This window comes from Pleurodeles waltl, chromosome 8 (assembly GCF_031143425.1).
Source record: "Pleurodeles waltl isolate 20211129_DDA chromosome 8, aPleWal1.hap1.20221129, whole genome shotgun sequence".
Lineage (NCBI taxonomy): Eukaryota > Metazoa > Chordata > Amphibia > Caudata > Salamandridae > Pleurodeles > Pleurodeles waltl.
The window spans coordinates 814,508,272-814,536,018 of NC_090447.1; the positions used below are offsets into that span (position 1 = coordinate 814,508,272).

General features: G+C 42.4%; 1 protein-coding gene across 3 annotated transcripts in view; it reads right to left on the reverse strand.

Moving 5' to 3' along the window:
- CLYBL (citramalyl-CoA lyase) overlaps positions 1–9,620 on the reverse strand; it is a 1,509,930-nt gene extending 1,500,310 nt beyond the window's left edge. Inside the window, exon 1 of one of the 3 annotated variants that reach the window (XM_069205075.1) lies at positions 9,480–9,620. In XM_069205075.1, the coding sequence (XP_069061176.1) occupies positions 9,480–9,529 (50 nt within the window). In that variant the 5' untranslated portion in view covers positions 9,530–9,620. The remainder of the gene's footprint in view (positions 1–9,479) is intronic. The other 2 variants (XM_069205074.1, XM_069205077.1) reach the window with 2 other exon arrangements.
- Between the last annotated feature and the right edge of the window lie 18,127 nt (positions 9,621–27,747).

Sequence of the window (27,747 nt, forward strand, 5' to 3'; positions counted from 1 at the left end):
AGTAAATGAGGGCACAAACAGATCACATGTTATATTGTTTTGGTGCAATAACCACACCCTCTGCAGTAGGCACAGTTCTGATTGCACTTCCATGGCTGTGAAGGTTTAAGGGGTAACAGCATAAATTTCATTAATTATTGATTGACAAGTAGAGAAAGTGAAGAATAGGATTTTAACAAAATCTATATCATTGTCAGTTTAGAAAAGGCCTCTCTCTTTTTCTTGAATGAAAACAGCTTTGCCGTGGACTTTACTACCACTTTCAAATAGTTATAATCTATCTTATTTTGCCAGTGCTCCTCTCTCTGTATTTTATTTAAGACTGTATTCAAGTAGTGTACGCTAATCTAAATGTTTATTTTCGGAAAGTTGGGTAGTTCCCTCCAGACTAAGCTTTTTAGTGATGCCTTGGCTGCATTCTTCACTGCTTCCTGTGACAGAAAAGGTCATTCAAAACAGCTCGAAACACATATTCTTTCTAGTGTGGGACAAAACACCAGGCAACACCTCCTTAGAAATATAATTCACCTTCTGCTCTGTAACAGGGAAAGTATCCTCTGAGTCATGTGACACATCAGATACTGATAACACATCAAATATTGCTTTCTAATCTTCTTGGAGCTGTCCTTCCGATACTCTCTCAATGGATTCCTTCTCATCCCTACCCCCTCTGTCTTTTCTTGAGTGAAGTGGGGGGGCGCAAGAAGACACTGGAGAAGCAGATTGTGGGAAAACGTGCCTTCTCTTAGTGGAATGATTCCCCATTAAACAAAAGCAATCCAGAAATATCATCAGGCCAGGGATACAGCAAAATCATGAATATATTCCCAAAAAAACAACAATAAACAGACTTACATGTACGTTCCTCTCAATATATGTATACTGACAATGATGTGCAAACCTTTGTGCTGAGATACGGCCCATGAGCACTCAGCCGAACTACCACGCATGCAAGAGAATCACCCCTTCTCAAACCATGCATAAATTACATACCTCCAAAGACCCGCGTTATCGACCCTTTCGGACCCAAGAAAAGAAAAAACAGTAGTATTCTGAGAGTGTTAGTCTATATATAGCACCCAAGTGGGTGAGCGTGGCTTGACTTTCGAATTCTCCTGGGTTTTTTTCGGTTATGGAGTTGGATTCAACTACAAATGTTAATGACTGGGACGTGGATGAGAAACATAGCGGTAATATTGTACCACCCCTTCTAAAGTATCTTTACTTTAAAAGTATTGACTGTAACGAGGAAAAGTAGGACTAAAAGTAATTAGACAACCGGCCGCTAATTGGAGTATTGCTTACAAAATGTACTCAATTGTTAGAACACTTCGATAAACTCTCTGAAACAGAATTGTAACTTATAGTCACTTGTGCATGTACAGAAATAAACGAAAACATTAAACGTATGTATAAAAAGAAACTAATTCTGCTGGAACCACAGACCGAAAAACTGAATGCAAACGTGTGCGCACATAAACCAACAAATCTTGTTCAATAAACTGCCACACGATGGCGATACAGACTGAGGAAAATCACAAGAGAGGCATATACAATGCTCAGCAAAGGCGAGACATTAATTGAGGTTGTTAATGAAAGATATATATATCTATATATTTTTTTTTTATATGTGCCCTGTTATTTTTACCATTGGTGATGAACGATAGACTTCCTCGAAAGTGCTACTAAGCCTTCATACCATACAGAACGCTGTAGCCAGACTCATCCTCGACCTTTCCTGATTATCTCACATCACACACACCTCAGGCAACTCCGCTGGCACCCCATGCAGAAGAGGTGTGTATTCAAGCTGCTGATTCACACACACAAAGCCATACACAACCAAGGACTAGCCTACATTAATCACTGCCTGAATTTACACCAACCTTCATGAAGACTACGCTCTGCCTCCCTATCACTTCCACACACTCCACGCATTTACCCAAGCAGAAATGGAGGACATGCCTTCTCCCACATAGCAACAAAAACCTGAAACATCCTTTCAACGGATCTTTGGATCATCACTGCTCACCTGGAATTCCGTAGAGCCCTCGAGACCTGGCTATTCGAATGTGCCACTGAGACTTGCAAGCACCTGGATACCCTCAAGGGTAATTAGTAGCGCTTTAAAAATTCTATATCAAGACCCGAGGCTTCAGATTGTGCTTCTCTTTCTTTACAGAATAAATGACAGCAGCCAATTAAAACACATAAAAACTTAAACTACATGACCTATAGTGCCCTGCTCAATCAAAGGTCTGTTCTTTGTGTGTGTGTGTGTGTGTGTGTGTGTGTGTGTGTGTGCTCAATCAAAGGTCTGCTCTTTGTGTGTGTGTGTGTGTGTGTGTATAATATATATATATATATATATATATATATATATATATATATATATATATATATATAAACAAGTCCCGGAATACTGAGGCGTAGCCAGTGGCGGTCCGAACATGGAACCGGGAACTCTAAATATAACAATAGCGTATCCTTGCACAATAAAAGGAAAATGTACGGACACCTTAGGAAAGTAGCAAATGACTTTACTATCAACAGATTCCTCCTCCCAACACCAAACTACCAAAAATCACCAACATTGGTCTCTATTGAATTATTGTGGGACAATTAACTGGATGTGAGATGAGCAGGTATATGATGTGTATATATGTTATTGTAGGAGTATGTACTTTACAAATTATTTGGAACCACTAGGTTATAGAGATATGAAGCTGTAATCTAATTGGAGAGAGGATTAAAATTACGTATATTCGGTACGATGCAGGGATATGAGACTATTGACATATATCAATCATACACATCATCTATAATTTTCTCTTTTTTCCAGTGTTCCTAATACTATTGATATGTGGGCTCCCATGAGTTTTAGATAGAACTACAAATAATTTGAAGTGCAAATGGATATTGGTTGACTTTCCAATTTGGCGGCAGCCTTATTTTGTAATTTGTTTGTGTTGTAATGTCAGTCCATCTTCAATGTTGGTGATTTTTGTTATTTATTATGTTAATTTTATGACCACCCTATCCGTGATCAAAGCTATGCCTAAAACACGTTGGGAGGAGTAATCTGTTGATAGTATAGTGTAATTTGCAACTTTCCTAAGGTGTCCGTACCTTTTCCTTTTATTGTGCAGGGATACACTATATATATATATATATATATATATATATATATATATATATATATATATATATATATAAGCTCCTTTCATGATAGTCCTTCCTCTATCTCTGCTGCTGCAGCAGCCTGAGATAAGTGTATTTATTTACTGTGTGATACGTATTTTGCATGCACTAGATGCATTTTGTTATTATAGCGACTGGGCAATTCTTATGCCTAAGGGGATTCTGACGATTACCCTGTCACGTTGCCAGCTGTGGAGTGGGAGAGGGGACTGTAAGAGAATGCTTTGCTCGCTTCGAGGACTTTGACCTCCTTCACTTTCGGGTGGCAAGCATCAGCGCAATTCCGACTGTAGCGTTTGTTCTTCCCAATCAAATGTGTGCATTGGAAATAGTCAGAAGTGGTTCTATCTCCTTCTGAAACACCCAACAGGGCTGAATAAGTTTGATAAGGGCTCTGCCCTAGGGAATTCTCAGATGGCTCCCTCTATTTATTATTAGAAAGCTGGCAAGACAGTTTCACTGTCTATCTCCTTTGAGATTCTGCAGTACCTATGCTGGGCTGTATATTCCCCCCTAAACTCTTCTAAATCCTCGTGAGCACTCCTACTGCAATGGCGACCTACTCTGAAGAGGATGAATATTAGGACATTTCTGAAGTGCCCTATGAGCACCAGATAGAAGAGAGACTTGTGGAAGCCTTGAGCAACCATGTGCAGATTGCATGAACCAGGCCTTTATTAAGACTTTGAAGCTATTTACGCAACCTTTGATAAGTTATGGTCAGAGTGAATTGATGGGACTCCCTGCCCCGAGCCACGACCAGAGACTACCAGACTATCTCAGGCCCTACCCAGGGAGCCTCTTCAGGAAGTCCTTCCTCTGCAGATATTCTGGCTCAAATGGCAGCTTAGGTCCTCCAAGGCCACAAATATGGGAGCTTTGCTTCTGAAGGGACCTTGAGAACTTTCACCCCAAAATCACACTTGACAGACATGTCTCCTGCGTCTTCCTCGCATTCCTCTGACTCAGACCACTCGCAGGAGGATCCAAAACCTGCAACAAAGTGAAGACCCAAATTTCACCATTCCTTAGTCGAGGATCCTTGGCCACGAAATTTGCTTTTTGACCCAGAAAATACTGTGCATCCATGAACCACGGAATGGGTGCCATATATAGAAGAGGCCCATTATGTTCAAGAGAAGTTGAGGAAAGGTTTTGAGTGTGAGGTGCGCAACACCTTGTAAACCTGAATGTCCTCTCCCCCTCTCCTAGGCAAGGTTGCGGGCATGCCAGAACTGGACCCGATTATGGTGACTTTTCTTAAAACGTTTGCAAAAGATCCCAAAAAGGGTCCCAATAAAGTACTGTGTGGATGCCAGGATAAGCTCCTGGATCTTTCCGGCCTCCTAACAAAGATTCTTGAGCTAGCTGTCCAAGCGAAGGAATCAAATTCCAGGTTAGGTCCAGAGAAAATTCTTGTATGGGCCTACAGGACTATATGCCTTTTGGGTAAAGCCAATTGTGCCATATCCACGGAACACTGCAAGTCTTTTCTCATATGCATTGACCCACAACTTGTGAAGAGACAGGCACCACTGCAAACAGATTACTGTTCGGGGACACATTTGTTAAAGACTTAGGCATATATGTTGCCACCTTTACAGCATCGGACATGGCCCAGGTGTCCATGACGAAGAAGTTTAGTAGAGATCTTTTTGTGAGAGCTGGATGCTTCGGATGCCGAGCGCCAGGCCAAGGTTTCTATCAGGCTTCAAGAGGAAATTCTCAGAGGCAGAAGGCTTTCGTCCAATGCCTCCAACTTCTATCCCTCAAACACCAGAGGAGGTCATGGCCATGCCCACTGGGGTGGATACTGCAGAGGGACCGATGCAGCAGATGCCACCTACTCAGGTAAAAGTGACTCCCTTGTTAGAGGTTATTTTTGGGAGTGGAAGATAAGGTTTCACCTTCATGTTTGGAAGTTTATCACCCAAGATCCTTAGATTCCTACAGACAGTTCAGACTGGAGTTTTATTCCAGCCCCTCCAAGAAAGCCTCACTCGTCCTCTTCTTTTTCCCCAAACATAGAGCAGTTTCATATAAACATAATCTGTGCCATACTTTTCAAACAAGCAATAGTAGAGATTTCGCTCCACCCTTAGGGATCTTGAGCACAATTTTCTAGGTTCACAAGAAGGACAGAAGTTCACATCTGGTGCTGAATCTCAAACAATTCAACTCTTGGACAGTGTACCGCCATTTCAAAATGGAAGGCATTCATTTGTTGCAAGATCTTTTACAGGAGGGTGATTGGCTAGTGCTTCTCGACTTCAAAGACGCCTATTTAACAATTCCCATTTTTCTCCTCATCGACGGATCTCTTAGTTTTATTGGAAAGACCGGTGGCACAAATTCACAGCTCTCCTCTTTGATGTTTCATCCACCCCGTGGTGTTTGACCAAAATACTATGCCCAGTGGTTTAATACCTCAAGGAGAGGGGAGTTCGTCTCATTATATACCTTGACGTTATTATGGTTATGGCGCAAAGGAAGGCCATAATCCTCCTTCACCTTTTTAAGACTACCCCATTACTCCAAGACCTCTGGTTTGATATCAACACAGAGATATTGATTACAATTCTGTCTCAGATCATAGAATTCTTAGGCCTTCTGGTGGATTCCATCAAACACCCAGCTTCGATTGCCGCTGATGAAGTGGATTTCCATCAAGAAAGAGTTGAGGAGAGTCCTTGCCTCTCTGACAATATCGTTGACAATTCTTGCTTGCTTGGTGGGTCTTTTGGCATCCTCCATTTAAGACATCTTTCCAGGTCCCCTTCATTATTACGCTCTACAGTGATTAAAGATATTGCATCTCAAGAAGGATCTGTCTTACTTAGAACAGGTTGTGTTATCACAAGAGGACAGGACAGACATATCCTGGTGGCTGGGTCATATGGATGCATGGAAAGACAAGGCCATTTTCGCACCAGCTCTGGAGGTGACCATAAAGTTGGATGCCAAACATTGAGGTTGGAGGGCTTGGTGTGGTTCAGTGGAAATGGAGGGAAGGTGGTCTCCAGAGGAACTACCGCTACAACTGCCTCGAACTATTAGCAGGAGCCTTTGCGATCAGGTCCCTCTCTCCGGAGCTGCTGCATTCTACTGCACATGGATAATGTGTCAGCAGTTCGCTACATAAACCGGTTTGGGGGCAGTCAAGATCTTGTCTACCGGTCGAGATTGCTGAGGACTTATGGCATTATTATCTCAAACATCAGATCTTGCTGACCGTAGAATATATTCTGGATCGCTTCAATGAGATAGTGGACTTGAGCTCTCGCTTTCTGCGGGATGCCAGTGATTGGAAACGTTGCCCCTGTGTCTTTCAAGCCCTACATCAGCTGTGAGGACCATGCAAGATAGACCTGTTAGCATCTTGCTTGAATGCCCAACTCCCTCGATTTTACAGTTGTAGGCTGGATCCTGTAGCAGTGAACTCAGATGTCTTCCTTCAAACATTGTTGGATGGTATCGTATACGCTTTTCCACCATTTTCAATGATTCAGAGAGTACTTTCTCAGGTGCGGACACAATCAGCGGTGGCGGTTCTGGTGACCCCTTGCTGGAAAAGCCAATCTTAGTTCCCACTGGCTATACTGTTGTCTTGCGCTCCTCCAATACGGATTTGATCCTTCCCAGATCTCCTTTCCGATCACATAGGTCTATCCCATCTATTAGTACTTCAAGATCGCTTGTCTATGATGGCTTGGAGACTTTCTGGCATTGATGGCAAATCTCAGGAGTTTCAGAGAACTCTATGTTCTTCTTTCAGTCTTGGGCTCCTTCCACTCATAAACAATATGAGGCAGCATGGAAGAGATGGACACATTTGCATAATGAACGGAGTATTGATCCCTTGGGGGCACCAATACATGATTGTGAATTTTTTTTATCGGACTTAGCTACTCAGGGTTTACAAACAGGACGGGGAGTATCTTCTGTTCTGCTGTTTTGGCAGGACATCACATTTGGATGGCAAGCCAGTTGGTGAACACCTTTAGTTTGTAAATTCCTCAGGGGTATCAGGGTGGTCCAAACTCCACAAGCAAAGTATTCAGTTTTATGGGATGTTGATGTGTTATTATAATTTCTGAGGCCTTGCCTCTCTTGTAAACAACTGTTCACAAAGTTAACACTTCTTCTCTGTCTGGTTTCCTTTAGGTGTGTTTCACATGTGCGTGCCCTTGAAATAGCAGTTAGAATATTTACTCCATCTGTAGTTTCATTCTCTATTTCAAGGCATACTAAAACTGCATCATGTTGCATTACATATCGCGCTTTTCCTCCCAATCAAAAATTAAGTGTTGTGAAATGTCTGAAAGCTTATGAGGAGTGTACCTGGGAATACTGTAGATATTCTGCGGGTCAACTACACATTTCCTTGCAGATATCTTTTTGTCCAGTTTCAGCTGCAACTTTGGCCCGTTGAGCAGGATGGTGGTTAGGGGTAGCCGGGATTGATTTTTTGCTCTTTGGGACTCATTGTGTGTGTGCAGCCATGGCCTCTAAGGCTTTCTCTATTGGGTCCCACATTGAGGACATTATGGTAGCGGCAGATTGGTCTTCAGATTCCACGTTCAACGTATTCTATCACAAACCAATTGTTGATTTTGTATCTATGGTGGTGGATCAGCTTTAAACTAGCATAATCTGAAGTCTCCGGTCCTGACAGAATAAAAAAAAAAATCTACCTTATGCGTCAAAAAATGTTATTTCTATTAAGGACACGGGGCGAGGATTATCCCATCCACAGCTGACATTGCGTCAAATGTTTACTGTACATTCTGAATATTATGATAGTAATTATGGATATGATTTCATAATAATGTATTTAAAAGTTTCTCTCCTGAGATTCATTTATGTGATTCAATGTTATTCCTCATTTTATTCTATTTTTTTCCTCAGGGACGGAGAATAATTCCAAGTGATCTTGTCTAAGGATCGAGGAATGATGATGTGTTAAATTTTTGCGATGGAGGTTCCGTCGTCTACAGAGGTGGACTCACCGCTGATGGTGGACAGGGTGAAGTTCTGAGGAGCTGTTCGTTTTCTTCAGGTTGTTGATGCATTATTGTTGAAGTTCGCAAAGAAAGAGTAAGGACTATTGTGACAGGAGCATATATACAGGGAATAGGCCTATGACCGGGCAGGACACTGGACAACTGTGGGTCATGTATTTTAAGCTTTTCTGTGTTTTAATTGGCTACTGTGATTTACTCAGTAAAGAAAGAGAAGCATGACCCTCGCCTCCGTGTCCTTATTAGAACTGAAAATTATTGACGCTTAAGCTAGAAATTATTTTATCCTATCTGATAGACTGAATGTTCTCTACTTTACGAAGTGACCTCGAATGTATTGCTTCCAGATTGTTCAAGTTGTATCCTAGCCCGAACAGCACCAATCGGTACTAGACGACGTTAAATATCTGGTTCAAAATTGTTCTCAATAAACGACTACATAGCGAATAAAAGGAAGATTCACACCTTTTTTAATGTGCAAGGCTGCAGAACACTGTACAGCAATCAGGCAACATAACCAGAAATGGCATCGAATCACTAACACTTCGTGTCTCTAATAACCAAAGAGCAGAATAACAGTAAGGAGATTTTAGAAGGGGTGGTTCACGACAGTCCTGAGGAAAACAGGGACTGTTCAAAATTTGACACTAAAAACTAAGAGACAGCCTAAGGATAAAAATACACGCTTCACTCACAACACACGCTAAAATAGAAGAGACAACACAAAAGTTACTGCAGCGTACACTGGAGGTCGTGTGGTCGCGCCTCACGGACCTCCGGCATGGTTTCCTTCCCCCTGACTTTCGATATTACCTGCACCTGTGCTCTACTCTGGATGCCCTAGGCAAGAATAATTAACACTCGGACCTCGTAACAGAAAGCAGAACATAAGTTCGTCACATTCTTTAGAGCTTCGTGTTTCCTGAGGGGGCGTTGCAATTCAACATGAAAGCAGCTATTGGCTGCAAGTACCACCCAACCTCACGTCATCTACATTAAAGAGTATTCTATTGGACTTTTGAGGAAGGCTGGGCGAATGACAGGCTCGCCCTTCCAGTGGGGGGACGTGAACTAGAGCAATGCCCTCTTCAACGGTGTACGTGAAAAAAATAGTCGTAAACTGAATTTTGCACTGCGACCCTACGCGCTCCAACAGAGTTTCGCGGATTTATCAGAATGGGAGCACCAGGTCAAGTTCAGGGGCCAAGCAGCGCATCACTTCCGCCCATAAATGTCAATCAAAATATGAAAACTCACGGAAAGCTCCGGCTGCCTGCAAGCCCCATCCTGACGACGAGTGACGCCATGAGTCCAATGTTGAAGCTAAAGGGCACTGCGCGCAGTCTTTACGCAGCGGCTGATGGGTAGGCGGGCAGAAAAAAAAGACGAGTTGTTTTGTTGGTGAGGGAAAGTCAGGTAGCCGGGATGGCGCCTCTAACGGCGAGCTCGATTGACTGAACGAATATCTGGTACTAGAAGATATCGCTTCTAGAAATCCCATTGAATGTGAAACCAGTCACCGAATCACAATTCGGCTTTAACTACTAAACACTCGATTGTCACAATACAAATTAAGAGCAAGAATAACTGCGTAACTGAGATTTCATACATTTAGATTCAGCAAAGAAACAACATCAATTGTTACAGATCTATTAGCAAACATTCTCTGTGGGTCTCCCTAGCTAACCTCCTGATTAGAATAACATGTTTGGACTTCATGCAAAAATAATTTTAGTCAAAATAATTTGGAAAACATCTAACTATGGCTCTATCAAAACAGCAGTTATTACCTAGAAACAACACAATCTACAACAATTTAATTAGCATTTTGTTATACCTTCTCAAATTGGATCAGCAAGCTGCGATTCTCTTCGTCAGTTGGACATCAACTCGGTCAGCATCAGCAACCTGACAATAAAAGGGGCATGGTTCAGAATCGGGGATTATAGGCTCTCCGAAACATTAAGCATCAAAGTTAAGCAATAAAGTTAAAGACAGAAACTATCATCAGGAACTTGTTCAGCTCCTCAGACAGAGCAAGAAAACTCCTCAAAGTAAAGTCAAAGTAGGAATAACCTATAAGATTTCACTAAACTGTTGTTCACAAGTCTATGATTGGCTCCTCTTCTCTTGTTCCCATCATCAGGTAACAATTTTTGTATACAAATGTACTCCAGTCAGTGCATTCATTGTCAGCTCCTAGGAACATTGCTGTCTCACACTTCAAACCATACGTTGTTTCTACTACTAGAACAAGATTTTCTAACGAGCAGTCCTCCTGAGAAAGTTAAAGACATCTGCTAACGTTTGGCCAACTCAGCAAAAACAATACCTGTGTTAATCTCTCCAGGTGTACATTTCTCACAGTAATTTTAAACAGTGCAGCTTAACATGAGGCTGTGCAAGTAGGCCCAGACCTCGCAAACTTAAGGCCTACCGTTAATAAAGCAAGATACATAACACATAATCATTAATGTAACACATTACTAAATTTGTCCTAATACGAACACTTCAAGTAACATTAATATGCATTTAATAATAACACTTCATGATTAAAAGTGGCCACTCAGGTGGGCACATTTTCCCAGTCACACATTATTTTCTATGTTAGTCCATTTCTATGCAAACTCTTAACTCAAAATACATGAATATTCATTACTAATAAACTCAGCGCTCACAATCTGTCCTCTGATGACTAAATATATCATCACATTTTACATCACCCACATTTTTGTTCACCTAAATTTGCCCTTTCTCAAACTTTTGTTTCTTCTTTCCCAATTCAAATTTTCCCTAATCTCTCCATTTTCATTTCTTCCCTCCTCTGAACATTTTTCAGAGAAGCAAAACTTTTTGCCAAACTCCAGGTTCTTGCAGTTCCCTCAGATCAGCACTATCATTAGTAAGATTGTTAATAATGCTTCTAATCTCTTTACTGTGGTTAGGTATAAATGAGCAACAGTGTTGTGGATTCAGCATTTTACGAACTCCACCCTCCTTTGCTAAAAGGATGTCTAACACAAGGCGGTTCTGAAGAGTCATAGATCTTACCGCAGCCACTTCTGTATCCATTAGGATCATGGCTCCTGAAAAATTTGTCAGCATGTTATCCACAATAGCAGACAACTTTCGGATTTTCAAAGAATTCAGAACAACACCTACTGAAGGAACTATTGCTCCAAATATGTCCCCAACTACGCCAGAATATGATTCTCGCTTTTGTATCACATGATGTAATTCAGTCATTTTAGGTATCTTATTCAGATTCTCAAGTTGATAAATCTTTGGGAAAACTATCCCCAAGTAGCGTGCCATACCATCCTCTAGGAAGACAGTAATACACATTTAGTCCACATATGTAATAAACTCCTGGAATTGCTGGGGCTTGTCCATTTAACATGCATGTCCATTTACTCTGAAACAAAAACGTATGTCTACATTCACTCGTTCCTAAAAACAATGTATTCGTCCTAGATTTAGGTCTATATACACACAGTTTCCTACGTGTTGCACATCTAACGCTAACCTCCTTTGTGTCTTTATGTCACTGAATGCATGATTGTTTCTAAATGTACTCCTCTCTTAACCCTTTACTAATTTCTCTGTTAATGCTTTTCTCCTGTCGTCTGTTTGATCTATAAAGCTCTTTTCTATAGGTGTGAGCAAGCATGTTAACTTGTTTCTATGCGCATAAGCGGTGCCAAATGTCATTGTGGGTTCAATTAATCCTCTCTCTATTTCTATGTTGTTTTCCCTAGTTACTCTTCTCAGGTACTTACTTATGGGGACAAACGAGAACACAACATCATTATTCGAATAAAAGTATTGAATATTCTCCTGATTATGTAATCTTGTTAGTAACAGACTATAACATATGCCATAAGTAAGGGGCAAACTATGAGAGGTAACTTCCTCTTCCACTAATGAAGGAATCTGGGTAAAGACATAACACTCTCTCGCATCCATCATCTCAACATACTCTCTCAATATGCGATAGAAAACCTTTGAAGAAAGTACCATCTACGTGCAAATATTTCTCCTCTATCTCAAACCTATCCCTCTTTGTGAGTGCAGTAGTTGTCTCTAAATCTAGTGTATGGTAGGCCTCCGATTTGTCAAGAACGGTCATACTCAGAATCAGCACCAAACACAATATGATACGAACAATCGCCAAACCAATACCCATGTATTTACAGCACCTGTTCTTCCTATTCTGCTGGCTAAGATTACTCATGATCTGTAAAGAATCAGAAAGTAGAAAACACATTTATAACTATGCAGCAAAAATAAAAGAACTAAAATCTTTAATCTTCGTTTAGCAGTTATTTAGAGCTTTCAGTCTTTCTTCCAAGACCCTTTTGTCAAAAATAGATAGCTTTGTCAAAATATTTGTTTAGCAACTTGTCAAATCCAGTTTTCAAAAGTCTTTCTTGGTTACTTTCAACTGTCTCTCTTTTGGCACACCTCTTCTCGGTTTACTGCTTTCAAATTTCAGTTCATTGATCTTCTTTAAAGTGCCAAAATATTGCCCTGGAATATCTCAGTCGAAAACGTTCTCTGCCATTCACTTGTCGTCACATATGCCCAGTCAGGACCTGTGTACCTTCGATTTGCAATTCTCTTTCTTTTCAACTTTCAATCTCCACTTAACTGTCTATCACTCAATTCTTTCTTTCTTGTGGTGTCAATTTCCTACTCATTTGTTGTCACTGTATTGCTTCTTTCCCTTTTGCTTGTGATTTCGACCACCTAACTCCTTTCAATGGCCCTTTTGCCACTGTTCTATTCAGTGCCGGACTTGTAGCTTCTCCTTGATCTGCGGGATCTTCTCTTGACGTACCCACAACTGGTTCAGGAGGAGTCAGACTGTTTTGGTTTTGATACGCCTCAACTCCTTCCCCCTCGGGGTCTGTTGTTTGCTCTATTTGTCTTTCAAGACTGTTTGCTTCTGGGAGAGCCCTCCTCTGACTAGACTCCCCTGCTTCCTTAGTTGAGGTTGGTTCATTGTCACTCTCCTGTATCTCCTCCACTTTGTCTCTCACAGGAGTGTTTTCACTGGATGTGGTCTGCTCAGATTCAGTCTCTGATTCACCTTCTTCCCTCTCCAACTCTGTAGTTGGTCTTGGTGTTGTTGGTACTCTCAACAACCCTTCTTCTTCATCCAAAGGATTCAATACTTTCCGAGTGTGGCTGGCATAGATCCAGTTCGGAACTCCAGCGCACCTCACAGCAGTAGTAGTAATCAGTTCTACTTGGTAAGGGTCTTTCCACCAAAGCTCCAAACACGACTTCCTCAAATGTTTTCTGAACACAGCCCAATCTCCTGCTCTTAGGTTGTGGCCATGATCTTGAGACGGTTGCAGTGTGGTGGCTTCCACCTGATGAGAAAAAGAGCGAACCACATCAGCCAGACCTTTGCAGTAGTCCAACATCATATCATCTGTCATGTTCACAAGAGCATAGGCAGGGATCCCTGGCAACCTCATCGCTCTACCCATGAGGATTTCATGTGGCGACGGTCCTGTTTTCCTGTCGGGTGTGTTTCTTATAGTCATCAGAACTAACAGTAGGGCATCAGGCCATTTCAGATTCGTGGACTCACACATTTTTGCCATTCTTGATTTTAATGTGCCATTCATCTGCTCCACAAGTCCTGAGGCTTCAGGGGGGTAACTACAATGCGACATCTAATCAATGTTTAAAGCTGAACACAGCAATTTAATTACTCCATTGTTGAAGTGACTTCCTCTGTCTGATTCTAAAGAGACCGGAAAACCCATACGTTCCTTAAGCAGTAAATTTGCTACTGTGAGGCTGTCATTTCTCAGTGTAGGGTAATCTTCAATCGCATGACTAAAGATACAGACAATCACCAGCACATACTTCAGTCCTCCACACACATGCATCTCAATGAAATCCATCTGCATTCTGATGAATGGACCTCCTACTCTCCCTATGTGGCTCATATTTACTACAGTCCCTTTACCCATGCTCATTTGCTGACAGATAATACACCTATGGCAAACTGCTTCAGCAACCTGTCTAAACTTTGGATTGAACCAAAACTGCCTAAAGTTACGAACCACAGCATCCCTCCTAACATGTGCTTGACCATGAAAGTATCTAGCCATTAGAGTCAACAAACTGTTCAGCAGGCCCACTCGTCCCTCTTCTGAAACCCATAAATCATCTTCCCGCTGAACACATTTCAACTTTACCCAATCTTTTTTCTCATCTTTGGTAACATTGTCCTGAAACTCTTTCAATTCATGGTATCTATAACATGCAATGCATAATTAGGGCGTGTTTCTTCTTCATCAGGTAACAATTCCCACTTATCCTTGAATGATATACAGTTCAATGCGCAAAACCTTGCGATTTGATCCACATATTCATTTCCCATTGACACAAAATCTTGCCATTTTAGGTGTGCACTGCATTTCACCACAGTAATAATTTCAGGCAATTTAATAGCTTGTAACAACTCATGAATTCTTTCCCCATTTCTAACTGGTGAACCAGAAGAGGTCAGGAAACCTCTCTGTGACCATAGCTGGCAAAAATCGTGAATAATTCCAAATCCATACTGGCTGTCCGTATAGATGGTCACTTTAAGCTGTGCGGAAATATGGCATGCTCTAGTAAGGGCTACAAACTCTGCTACATGTGCGGAATACACTCCTCGAAGCCAGGTCGCTTTGAGTATACCCGAAATTGTGCACACAGCATATCCCGCTCTCAATACTCCTGTGTTATCTCTTAAGCAGGAGCCATCAACAAAGACAATCTGGTCATTTTCTTCCAATTGGGTACCTCTAATATCTCGGTGTGCACAAATCAGTTACTTCTAGATAGTCATTTTCAGCTTCATTCAATTTGTCAATTTCAACACTCTTTTGGAAGCAGAGTTGCTGGGTTAAGCACTATATACCTTTTTAAAGTCACATTCAGGGAACCCAGGATGACCGTTTCATACTGAGTCAACCTGGTACTAGTCAGATATTGAGTCTTGGATCTAGTGAGTAAAACTTCAATGGAGTGGGGCACCATAACAGTTAAAGGATGTCCCATCACAATGCTCTCACTCTGAGTGAGGCTCAGTCCAACCACTGCAACTGTCCGGAGACAGCCTGGTAAAGCTGCAGCAACTCGGTCCAAGGTAGCTGAAAAATATGCTACTGGGCGGTTTACACTACCATGGACTTGTGTCAGAACAGACAAGGAGCAGTCATTATGCTCATGACAAAACAACATGAAGGGTTTTGTGTAGTCAGGCATTCCCAAAGCCAGGGCTTCACACAGACTCTCTCTCAATACAGTAAAGGCTTTCATACAGGCTTGAACTAGCACTAGGGGTTCAGTAACTTCTTGATGAGTCAGCTTCTGCAATGGATTTGAAATGACTGAAAAATTGGGAATCCACTGTTGTCAATAGCTCACCATTCCCAGAAACATCCTGACATCTCTCTGTGTGGCTGGGGAATTCATCTGCAATATGGCTGTGACTCTTTCTCTGGACATTTTCCAGGTTCCTTTTTTGATTTGGTGACCCAAATATTTCACTTCTTTCTGACATTACTGTAATTTCACTGGGGACAACTTATGCCCATTTTTCCCTAAATGATTCAGCAAGGCAATAGTTTCATATGTGCATGCTTCTCTCGTCTTTGAGGCAATTAACAAATCATCAATGTACTGTACCAATTTCGAATGGAAAGGCATTTCCAATGACTCCAGGTTCTTTTTCAGCATCTGATTGAAAATTGGTGGTGACTCTGAAAACCCGTGAGGAATTTTACACCGACAGAAGGCTCTATCCAGAAATTTGAAAAAGATGAGAAATTGACTATCCACATGAAGAGGTACAGAAAAGAATGCCTATGACAGGTCTACTACTGTGAACCATTCAGCATCACATGGGATCTGGAACAAAATTACAGCTGGATTGGGTACCACGGGACAACATTTAATCACAATGTCATTTACCTTTCTCAAATCCTGAACAATTCAAAATTTCCCCAGGGCGTTCACAGTACCATTATCGTTGAATTTCATGGACTGGTGAACACCTCTTTCAGAACATCTTGGTTTACATTTCCTGCAAATATGGATACAATCCCTTCAGTTATGTCTTGCAACATGTGATACTGGGAATCTGGGGAAGAATTGCATTTGGCTTGACTGCATCCTTTACTGGCTCAACCCCTTTTATCTGACCAATGTCCTTTCCTGTAAAATCCCACACCTTCATTGTAACCGTTCCCTGTAAATGAGGAGGAAAATCTCACTGTGAAAACTGGAAAGAAACAAATCAAAGGGTACGCCTCATCTACTGAGGCACTGTCTTTCTCTACAGGCAAATCATCTTCATCATCACTGTTTGTCTGAATGGCAATTCCATTATTCGAGCATGCCATTGAACATCTCGTCTTGCACAACAAGTCCCTTCCTAATAAGAATACCGGACTCAAGTCACATACCGCAAATTTGTGTAATCCTTTAAAATTGCCAATTTTAACCTGAACTGGTTCTGTGATCTGGTTTGTCAAATACTGATTTGTGACTCCTACAATCTGGACTCTTTCCCTAAAAGTGGCAAGTTTAGGACTTTGTCACTTCTCACCATAGACCGTGTTGCTCCTGTGTCAACAAAAAATGAGACCTTGTGATCCATTACCTTTCCCTTGACATGTGGACCTTTCTAATCTACCTTTAGGGAAGCAGCATTCCTCTCCATCCGAACTCTCGCTCAACCAGTCCTCGTTCGTTTCATCCTCACTGTGTAATGGGAATTGGTGTATTGTGTTATTTCTCTGATTAAACCTTTACCTGTGACCTGCTGAGGAAGCATCACCTGCTGCTGCGCCATGGGGGCTTGAGGTATTTGAATTTGCTGTCTAGGTACCATTTGAACCTGCTGTTACATTGATTGTGACTTGGGCATTTGCAAACAAGGCATTTGCATTTGTTGCACAGGCTAGAAACTCTGCATCTGATTCACATTACTTTAAAAATTTGAATTATGACCTCTCATTCTTGGTCCTCTCGTATTCGGGAAAGAATTGATTTTGTTCGTTTGCTGAATAACACCTTCCTGAACCAACATCAGACACTCCCGGTTCCAATATCCAAGGCCTCTGCAAGTGTGACATGGTAACAGTCTCTTCATCCCTTGCACAGCACCTTGAACAATCATAGTATTCAAATCTGGACTGCGATTTCCATTTCCCATTCCTCTATGACCTCTACCTCTTGCTTGATTCTGGAACATCACATTTCCCTGCTGCTGCAGAAAATGTCCCTGCATTCCTGTTTCTGCCGCTTTATTCTGCATCACCATTGCTTTCTCCTTCAACTTTCTCTGCTTCAACTCAATCTCATCACCACAGTACTTTGCATACTGCAACACCTCAATAATTGGTTTCGCTTGCCAACCAATCAAATGACTCAATCATCTGGCTAATCTCGATCCTTCAACAAATCTGAACACAAAATGAATCCTGTCCTTCGGCTCAATTGTTTCTGTACCACCGTAATGTTTGAACGCCTGCAACAATCTCTCATAGTATGCAAGTAACAACTCATTTGTTTCCTGAGCCGTCCTGTCTATCCTCTGCTAATCAATGTTCTTGGGTGAAATTCTCGTTTTCAGAAATTCAATCAGCTTATAGTAAAATGTCATTACGTCTGGAGATTGTGTACCTGTTATTGGATCTCTCTGAGGTTCTTTCGTAAGCCAATCTACACTCCTCTTGCACTCATCCCATAAGTCTGCTGGAACCACTATCTCTAACAGGATGTTCAAATCCTCCCATAGGCATTTTGTAAGTTTCACGAACCTATCTGTTTGCTAGTACCACTCTACGGGCTTCTCTCTCAACCTGGGATATTCATTTGTAAAGGACAGAATGTCACTTCTGCCCCAAAGGGCATGTACAAAACTCCCTCTGGGAATCTCTCTCAGCTGTAACATTTTCACTGGATCGTCAACTTGCTGCACATTTGGAGTAAGATTTGCAGAATCCCTTTTCTTCTTGTCTCTTTTTTTTTACCCATCTGTCTCTTTTCTTTACCCACCTGGCTTCCCATTTATCGAATGCTTCCCATTTTTTAATGCTTTGAATTAATTCTCTAATGTGAATTTACATTCACAGGACTCTCATGTTTCCAAAATCTTTTGTGTCGAATTCTAACCTATATCTCCTCTTCAAGTGCTTTGTCTTCTCAATCTCTATGTCATATTTCTCTGCTAAGTCTGCCAATTTCTGATGCAGCACTTGCTGGTTCATGGCTTTCTGTTCACTATTCTTACCATTTACCTGTGCAAACAACAATATGACTGGACCTATGGTAATTGGTACTGACACTCTATCTGGGCTTGATCAGACATTTTGGTCTCCGTGCATTACTCCTGTACCGTGACTAATCAGTGCAGACATCTTGGTCTGTGATCCTGTTATGGGGATGTATCTTGAACTGTTGTGACTGTATCGGGGACATTAAGTTCAGGGTAGACTCTATCTGAACAAACGTCGGCTTCTGGTAACCCTGTTCTATGGGCACTACCGGGTTAGTTGTGGTATCTATGGTAGGTACATCTGGGTAAATTCAGGGAATATCAATCTGCTGCATAGGCCTTTGAATCCCTGAAGTAGCTGAGATATTTTGACTAATCTGAATCTGGCTCTGAGGAGATTCAGTCGATGCTGAAGCTGTAGGATCCGTACTGGTGCTTGAACCTCCCTTATGTGCTGCATATGGCAGGGGACGATTTCTCAATAACTGTAGAATAAGCTCGTCATCATCTGACTCCTCATCATGTGTCAAAGACTTCCTAGACTCTGTGGATTTCTGCTCCCTTGCATCGATTGGTAAGAGTCCCTCTTCCTGGTACTCCTCTTAGTCTCCTCTCCATTCTCTTGTGTGATTGCAGGAAACAACCTAATTCCCTGTAAAGTCTCAGTTCTCCACATTCTCTGCTCAGTATCCCATTTAGTCTCTGCTAGTGTCTTCCCTGCTTTCCTCATTCTCCTCTCAAATTGTAGCTGCTGTTGTAGTCTGGCTACTAATTCCCAAATCGCTAATGCCTCAAATTGTGCTGGTCTTGGAGGAGGTTTCAAATCATACAGTACTCTCCTCAAATGCTCTAAAATCCTCAAATTAAATGTTCCATGAGTAGGAAATGCTAAATTCCCATCTTTCTCTGTCTCTTTGCACCATTGTTTCAGCTATAGACATGGCGCAGCACCTCGTTCCTCAAATACAATATAAGCAGGTGTACCTTCTGGCGGTGTAATCTTCCCTATTCTACTTGGAATAAACGTATCTTCCCTTAGGGCACTCTTTGAAGAATTTCATCTTCTGTAATTTTACGCTATTTTCAATCAAATCAGGAATTGACTTTCAATCCCAAAATACTTTTAATCATTCTTGTCAACCAGTTGCACTTCATGGTTGTCCACCAATCCGTGAACGACCCTTCTCACTAACCAACCTACCCCAGCGCGGCGCCAGTGATGTCACACTCTCACATACAGCGGCTGACAAAGTCTTTCAGCTTGTCCTCCTCAATTCAGATCCGCACAAAACTAAATGCAAGTTTTCGCGAGCACCAAACAAAATCAAAACCCAAATCTGTCTGTTTATTACAGGTAGGGTAACACAGTCGCCTCAGATACCTTATTGATTTTTCACGGATGGCCTTCCACTCTAACTGTTACTCTTTCTTTCTCAGTTTCCCTGATTTGCAAGCAAAATTCGACCCGCAAATTTTACTGTCAACTAATCAGTGGGTCTGTCTTGGTGCACATAGGTCTCACCAGATTTCAGTCAAAAAACCTTTCACTCACTGAGACACGCACTCTCAAGCTTGTCAACCACGCCCGATTGACCTACTAAACAGAGAAATTACAACAAAAACCAAGTGTCTCATACACTTTTCAGTACTCTGGAGTCTTAGACCTCGCAGGATCCGCATACCAACAACCACGTGGACAATTTTTGAGCACAAAGCGCCACACACGTGAAGTTCGACAACTTCCTTACTCTCACACTTTGGAGTACGCAAATTCCTTAAACAACTTCATTTCGAGTACGCGGACTCCCTAAACCCCTCACAAATATCACAATTCACCTGCGATTTGCTTAAGCTGTCACTAGAAATCCGGGAACATCTTCAAACAAGTATTGGCAAGCTCCAAGGATTTGGGAAAGACACAGTAAGGTCTTAGGGAGACATTCTGTCTCCACTTTGTATCATCAAATCTAAAAATCTTAACCTTTACCAGTTTCTTTCAACACTCTCTTAGGGAGCTGTAACCAACCTACACTGTAGAGTGCCAGAGACATATGGCCTCCTACTGAGATGTCACCATATGGAAAACTCTCCTACTCTACTGCCATTTCTGGGAAGAAGGAAGAATCTTATGATAGACTCTTAGGAAGACTAACCTTGCACCAGGCTCTATGACGGGCCCATACGGAGACAAACCATGCAGGGGTCTTATGATGGGCTCTCAAGGAGACAAACCATCCTACTCTGCTAGCATTTCTATTAGCGTGTCAGACCGTATTTGGTTTCTTATCTTTAAGTTATAGGGGAAGCCTTAGAGGTTTGATGGACCTTTTGGCTGCACTTAGAGAAGTTCCCACCACAAACCCCAAACTCAACAATGATTCATCAATAACATCACTAAACAACATCAAATCAATTGAGACAGTAATATTTACACCCCATGACCCAATCGGCCATGAATAATCACACCTTATGTAAAAGTTAGAATGTTTATTTCCCTAAATTAACAATGCTAAAGTCATGTAAATTAGTCCCAAAATCAAATGATAGACATATAAGAACAACACTGATTGACCAAATCTTCTAAAGAATCTCAATTTAGCAAGGGCTTTAACTTCTAAACATTCGATAGTCACGATACAAATTAAGAACAAGAATAACTGCGTAACGGAGATCTCACACATTTAAATTCAGCAAAGAAACAACATAAATTGCTACAGATCTATTAGCAAACATTCTCTGTGGGTCTCCCTGGCTAAACTTCTGATTAGAATAGCATGTTTGGGCTTCATGCAAAAATAGTTTTAGCCAAAATAATTTGGAAAGCATCTAAGTATGGTTCTAAAAAAACAGTGGTTGGTACCTAGAAACAAATAACATAATCTACAACAATTTCGTTAGCATTTTGTTATACCTCTCCTAAAATTGGATCAGAAAGCTGCAATTCTCTTCGTCAATCGGACATCAGCTCGATCAGCAACAGCAACCGGACAGTAAAAGGGGCATGGTTCAGAATTGGGGACTCTAAGCTCTCCGAACCATTTAGCATCAAAGTTAAGCAATAAAGTTAAAGACAGAAACTATCATCAGGAACTTGTTCAGCTCCTCAGACAGAGCAAGAACACTCCTCAGAGTAAAGTCAAAGTAGGAAAAACCTTCTAGCAATAATAAGTGGTAATGGAAATAATAACATAGTAGCAATAATGGCTGTCTTCTCTCGGTGCAGTCGGATTCAATGAGAAGCGCCTTAAAGATTTCTCACGTTTCCATTGGTCAAAGAATCGTACATTTACCATTAGTCCAAAGAGCATAAACCTTAAAATCTAAGATTTAATTAAACCTCTTCTCTTGTTTCCATCATCAGGTAACAATTTTTGTATCCATCCATACTCCATTCAGTGCATCTATTGTCAGCTCCCGGGAACATCGCTGTCTCATACATTGTTTCTACTAGTAGAACAAGATTTTCTAATGAGCATTTCGCATGAGAAAGTTAAAGGCATCTGCTAACATTTGGTCAACTCAGCGAAAACAATACATGTATTAATCTCTCCAGGCGTACATTTCTCACAGTAATTTTAAACAGTGCAGCTTAACATGAGGCTGTGCAAGAAGGCCCAGACCTCGCTTACTTAATGCGTACCGTTGATAAATCAAGAATCATAACACATAATCACTAGTATAACACATTACTACATTTGTCTAAATACGAACACTTCAATTACCATTAATATGTATTTAATAACGGCCACTCAGTTGGGCACATTTTCCCAGTTGCACATTATTTTCTATGTTAGCCCATTTCTATGCAAACTCTTAACTCAAAATACATTACTATGCATTAGTAATAAACTCAGCGCTCACAAAACTAAGGTATAATGTGAACCAGAACCATTCACATTTGTATCTATTCTTACAATCCATTGCTAATCGGCTTCAACATGCAAAACTCTTACTGATAAAAGTCTCAACTCCCAGTACAATCCTGATTGCATACATTCCAACAGGCCCAATTCAGATAGAACAATCTCTATTTTTAAAGACAAAAACTGCTTTATTTTAGCCGTTTACCACCTAAAATTGGCTTTTACAATGTTAGCCATTGGGGAAAATAAATTCCCTGTATTTTTTCCACAATCACCCTTTTCCTGGTTCGAAATGTTGGCATTTATGTATTGGTGTAGTCATGCAGAGTTAAAAGATTGGCAAAGTCCACAGTACGAACTGACTTAAAAATAAATGCAGCTTGTAAATAATATTTTTATGTGCATTCAATGTTGGGCAAGTTCAAAACCGCAAAGAAAGCATTCATTCCTTGACAAGACCAGGCTTATGACTTTAAAGTGTAGTTCTGTGTAATGTAAACGGCACCTTCGGTATTGATAACAAATTTTCTGTGACATCAGAACTGTAAGGTGTTCTTGATAGTTAAAGTCACATATGTAGCCCCTTTACCTTGTTTTCAATCTTAAGTGCTACTGATGAACCCGGAGTGTTAATCCCCTAAGGAGTTTCAGAATTAAATGTAAAACACTTTAGGCTTCTTAATAAAGAGTGACACGTTTTATAATTAAAACCATGAATGTAGGAAGCTAGCTCTGTATATGGTAGACCAAAATGAGGTACACTGTGCAGAGTCCAAGCACCCCCAGAAGTATCACAGAGGCACAAATGACATCCCAAATACTCCTTTTGGGCAGTGTGGTCGAGCAGTTAGGCTCGACCACACTATATTACTTTATGAGTGTGTGCCTTACATGCTTAGCAGTTAGGGTAGTGCTAAGCATGTAAGGCACACACTTATACAGTAAGTGAGACACCACTGAATAAGGACATCCAACACCAGTTTATAACAAGCATTTGCAATGCAATGGGTCTTGCATTTGCTCTAATTAGCACTATTAGCGTTGTAAACTCCTAACTGGACGTTTCTTGCCACATAAACTGATAATGAAAAGCAAAAAAGTTTCACATATGCGAGCCGACGGTCGCCATGAACGTGAAGGAGACACAGAAAAGGAAACAGAAGTTCGGTTGCAGTGAAACATATTGGCAAAAGTGAAATTATCAATGTAACCAGCAAATATAGAATTATCCATGTAACAGGTTTGATCTCGTGCAAAGTACTCAACTACTACCTAGCAAGATCGCGCTACATAGGAAATAGTGCAGAAGCCAATTGGAAAACACGGAGCCTCGTATGTTTTCAGTAGTTTACCAGTGCTGTGGAGGAGGGCTAAACACCGGAAAAGGCATGATGTATACATGCCTTTCACTAATGAAATCAAGCGAAGTTTGATAGTCAAGCCCATGAACCAACCAAACTGATGAGCGTGGTTAAAAGCCTACAGAGAGATTACAAAAGGGGCCAGAGCACCTGCGCGCGGTCGACCCTAAAAACAACACACACTTTTATATAATTTTAGATACCAAGATCACCAGAGTCAGATGAGTACTTTTTGAGTAATGAATTTTTGGAGTCTGCAAATGTTGTCTGCATTTTTCAGATGCAGTAATGTTTATCCTATGGAGAAAGAACAAGTACTGCATACAGGTATAGTACGGCGAGTTATGGGACCAATCTCCAGGTGTTGGCGTAAGTATGAAGCAAGGTCCAAGGCCACACCAGCAGGTCACCTCGGGTGGCACTGGGGCAGCCAGGTGCAGGGGTGCAGTTCAGCATTGGGTGCCCGTGCTCCGGGACCGCCAAAAACCCAAAGCCAGCCAACACCACTACACCCGAGCCTAGCCCAAGAAATGAAAAAGAAGGAAGTGTAGGAAAGGTGTACAACTTTTAGCCAAAGTTCCAGTGAGTCTATGAGATTCTGCTCTAGTAAGGAAGAACTCCACATTTGGCAGTGGTGAAGCCCAGCCTGACTCACAAGAAGTACTGACAACTCAGGCAAATGCTAAGCATAAGATGGTGGCTCCTCATCTCACCCTAGCCCAAGCTGGAGGGTCTGGGAACCATGCCCAGCCCAAGCTGGAGGGCCTGGGAACCATGCTGCCACCGTTGGCCCACTTCAGCTTGGGCTACGCATCTGGGATGGAGTGTTGCTGTCCAGCGTTGGGTTTTTGGCAGTCCTGGTCCTCACAGTTCTTTTTTGGGTGCCTGCAGATGCCGAGAGAAGCTCCTCTACTCCAGGGGAGGAGGTCTTGGCGATTTGCAAAACACTGGACGCTCTCCTGGTTTCTTGGAGGCTAAAGCGGCAGAACAGGTCTGTTGTTCCTCAATGGTCTAGTTCAGCAGGCAGGCTAGCAGAGTTGGCGCCAAGTCCGTCATGCTCCGCGGTTCTCTGATTCAACAGGCTTCTTGTCCACTTCTTCTTTTGTGTCAAGTGAAGATCTGTTTTTCTAGTATCAAGGAGTCCCCTAAATACTCAATTTAGGGTGCTTTAAGAGGAGTGAAGGGTAGAAGCCAATGGGCTACTTACCCTTAGGGTCACTACACACCTTAAATTACTATTTCCTGCGGGGAGGTCCTAAATTCCATCACACACAAGGTGGCAGAATTTCTTTGGCTGTGTCCAATTCAGGCTGGTCATCCTAGAGGTGTGTCCAACCTGTAAGTGCAACACACCTCTTCCTTAGCTAATTTTCCCACTTGTCGAGGTGACAGATAGGACCTGGGGCTGGGGGGTTGGCACCCTCCTCTGAGGAGAGTCAGTTCTGCATACCAAAGGCAGTGGGCTTCTTTGAAGCTCCCTGCCTTGAAATGCAGATTTGTGGGTCATCCTGTTGGGAGAGGTGTGTTAACACCCCAGCCAGAGCAGGCTTTGTTGCTGACTTCCAGCGAGTAAAGGCTCTCATCCTTGGGGGTCAGGTTCTCGTCTGTTGGTGGCAGGCTGGCTAGAACTAGCCAGTGAGCTCACCAGCAGTTGGTAGGTTTTCAGGGGGCTCCTCTAAGGCATGCATTAGTAAATCTATCACTGGAATCAGTGAGGGTTTATTAATATGAGATGTTTGATACCATAGTTTCAGAGAAGCCATCATGTAGCTGGGGAACTCGTATTGACCAGTGTCCAGCACATGTATTTAAGGTGACTTCACTGCACACTTACTATGTCTAAGAATCCACAAAGACCTTGCTGGGCATACCTGCTTTTGCAGCTATGTTCACACATGTAATATATTGCACCCTGCCTTAGGGCCATAATGTCTGCTGTAGGAGTGACATAGAAATATTACATGCAGTGTTTGAGGGTCATGGCACACAGACTGTGTGCCATGTCGTGCTTTCATTTTTAGGAAGCACCTTGTCACGGAGCCTTCAATGGCAGTATGCATGAGGTTTGTGCTGGGCCTCTTAGAGTGGCACAAGCTGTGCTGCGCTCTTAGGGACCCTCTTTAGTTCCTAGGACCTAGGTAGCAGAGGTGCCATTTACTAGGGACTTACAGAGGTGCTAAAGGGACCTGGTCACTTGGGAATCAAGTGACCAGGTGTCTCGTTTTGGGGAAGAAACACTGGCACTAGGGACTTGGTTAGCAGGAACCCAGTGCACTTCAGTCGAAGGTGGATCAGAAACCAGGCAAAAAAGTTCAGGGGTACTTCAACCAGAACTGCGCTTCCTACACTCCCCCCCCCCCTCCCCCCCCCCCCCCCCCCCCAGCCAACAGGCCAGGAGACACAGCCTGGGAGAGTCTTCCTAGTTTTTCAGGCAAGGAAGAGTAAGGAAGCAGGCTGGATGGTTGCAGGGCCTACTCTGCCGTACATCCTCCTGTCCAGGTCATTTCCTGTAGGAAGCTGATCTACATCAACAGTGTGAGCCCCCCAGTTAAAATGCTCTTTGTCTGCTCTTTTAAATTTCCTTACTCCCATCTCTTTTCTTTGGGATAAGAGGTGTCCATCTCTGATAACCCTATGTCAGCCAGAGTAACCCCTAGCTTACCCAAAGAGATCACCCACAAGTTGAGCAACCCCACCATGACCAACAGAATCAGGGGGCTTAACTTGCTATTTGAAACAGGGTCAGACCACCATGCCAAATATAGTGTAGCCATAAAGGCTAACACCCAGTAGGGGCCACTGACAGCCGTCAGTGCATAGAACTACACATTTAGCTCTTCACTGACAGGTGAAGGGTCTAATTTACAGGCTTCCTTGGGTTCAGGGGCCTGTCTGCTGTTTTAGAGTGGGGGTTATCTACTCTCTCGTTTGTTAGCCGAGGAGCACCATGTCATGTATTAACATTTGCCTGACATGTCAGGACTTCTTTTGAGTCAGGCAGGGCTTCACCAGTGCCAACTGTGGAGTTCTTCCTTACTGGAGCAGAATCTCCTTGACTTACTGGAACATAAGCTGAACATTGCACACCTTTCCTACACTTCCTTCTTTTCCATTTCTTCTGGGGCCTACTTGCACTAACTGCCAGACCAGCACTTCCAGATTCCTTGGGAGAGGACTGGCACTGGGTCAGCTCCTCTTTTGGGCTCTGGCCAGCCTCTGGGAGGTCATTTCCAAGGAGACAATCCCCTCGATTGGTTGTATTGACTACCACCTTTCTCCAACTAAGGGACCCAGGCTCTCTTGAGAGTCTAAAGCTACAGACCTATCAGTGACTTCTGCTGGGAAAACCCTTACCCTGGCAGCCTAACCTGGGATGTACTGGTTTGAGAGTACCACCCTGTCATGCACAATGCTGTGATTGGAACAGGTATCTCAGGGCAGTGGCTGGGATTCCATTCACCAGTAGGTGGTGGAAGTATTTATTCCCCTCTGGAAACTCCAATTCACTTTTGGGTCCCACTTTCCAGTTAAAGGCTAGGAGGATTTCCTCATCTGAGGAGTCATTCTCTAAAGCTAAACTGGCAACCCCTGGGGCACACAAGTGAGTTTGTTTTAAGACAGAAAGTGACCATGGTTCAGTGCCCTGTCTGTTTACAGTCAAAGTACCAGGCATTTGTGGTATCCCAGTTTTTACCCTGGCACCCATTTTTGTTTTGTCTGATGTCTTGGGGCCCACCCTTCTAAACAGATTTATGGGGCCTACAGAGGATCCCTTGTCTCTTTTTTAGAGTGGTCCATCTTTTTCTCTTGAAGGTGGGGGGCTTCCTTGACTCTGTAGTGGCACTGGCACTGGGTCAGCTCCTCTTTTGGGCTCTGGCCAGCCTCTGGGAGGTCATTTTCAAAGAGACAATCCCCTTGACTGGTCTGTATTGACTATCACCTTTCTCCAACTAAGGGACCCAGGCTCTCTCGAGAGTCTAAAGTTACAGACCTATCAGTGACTT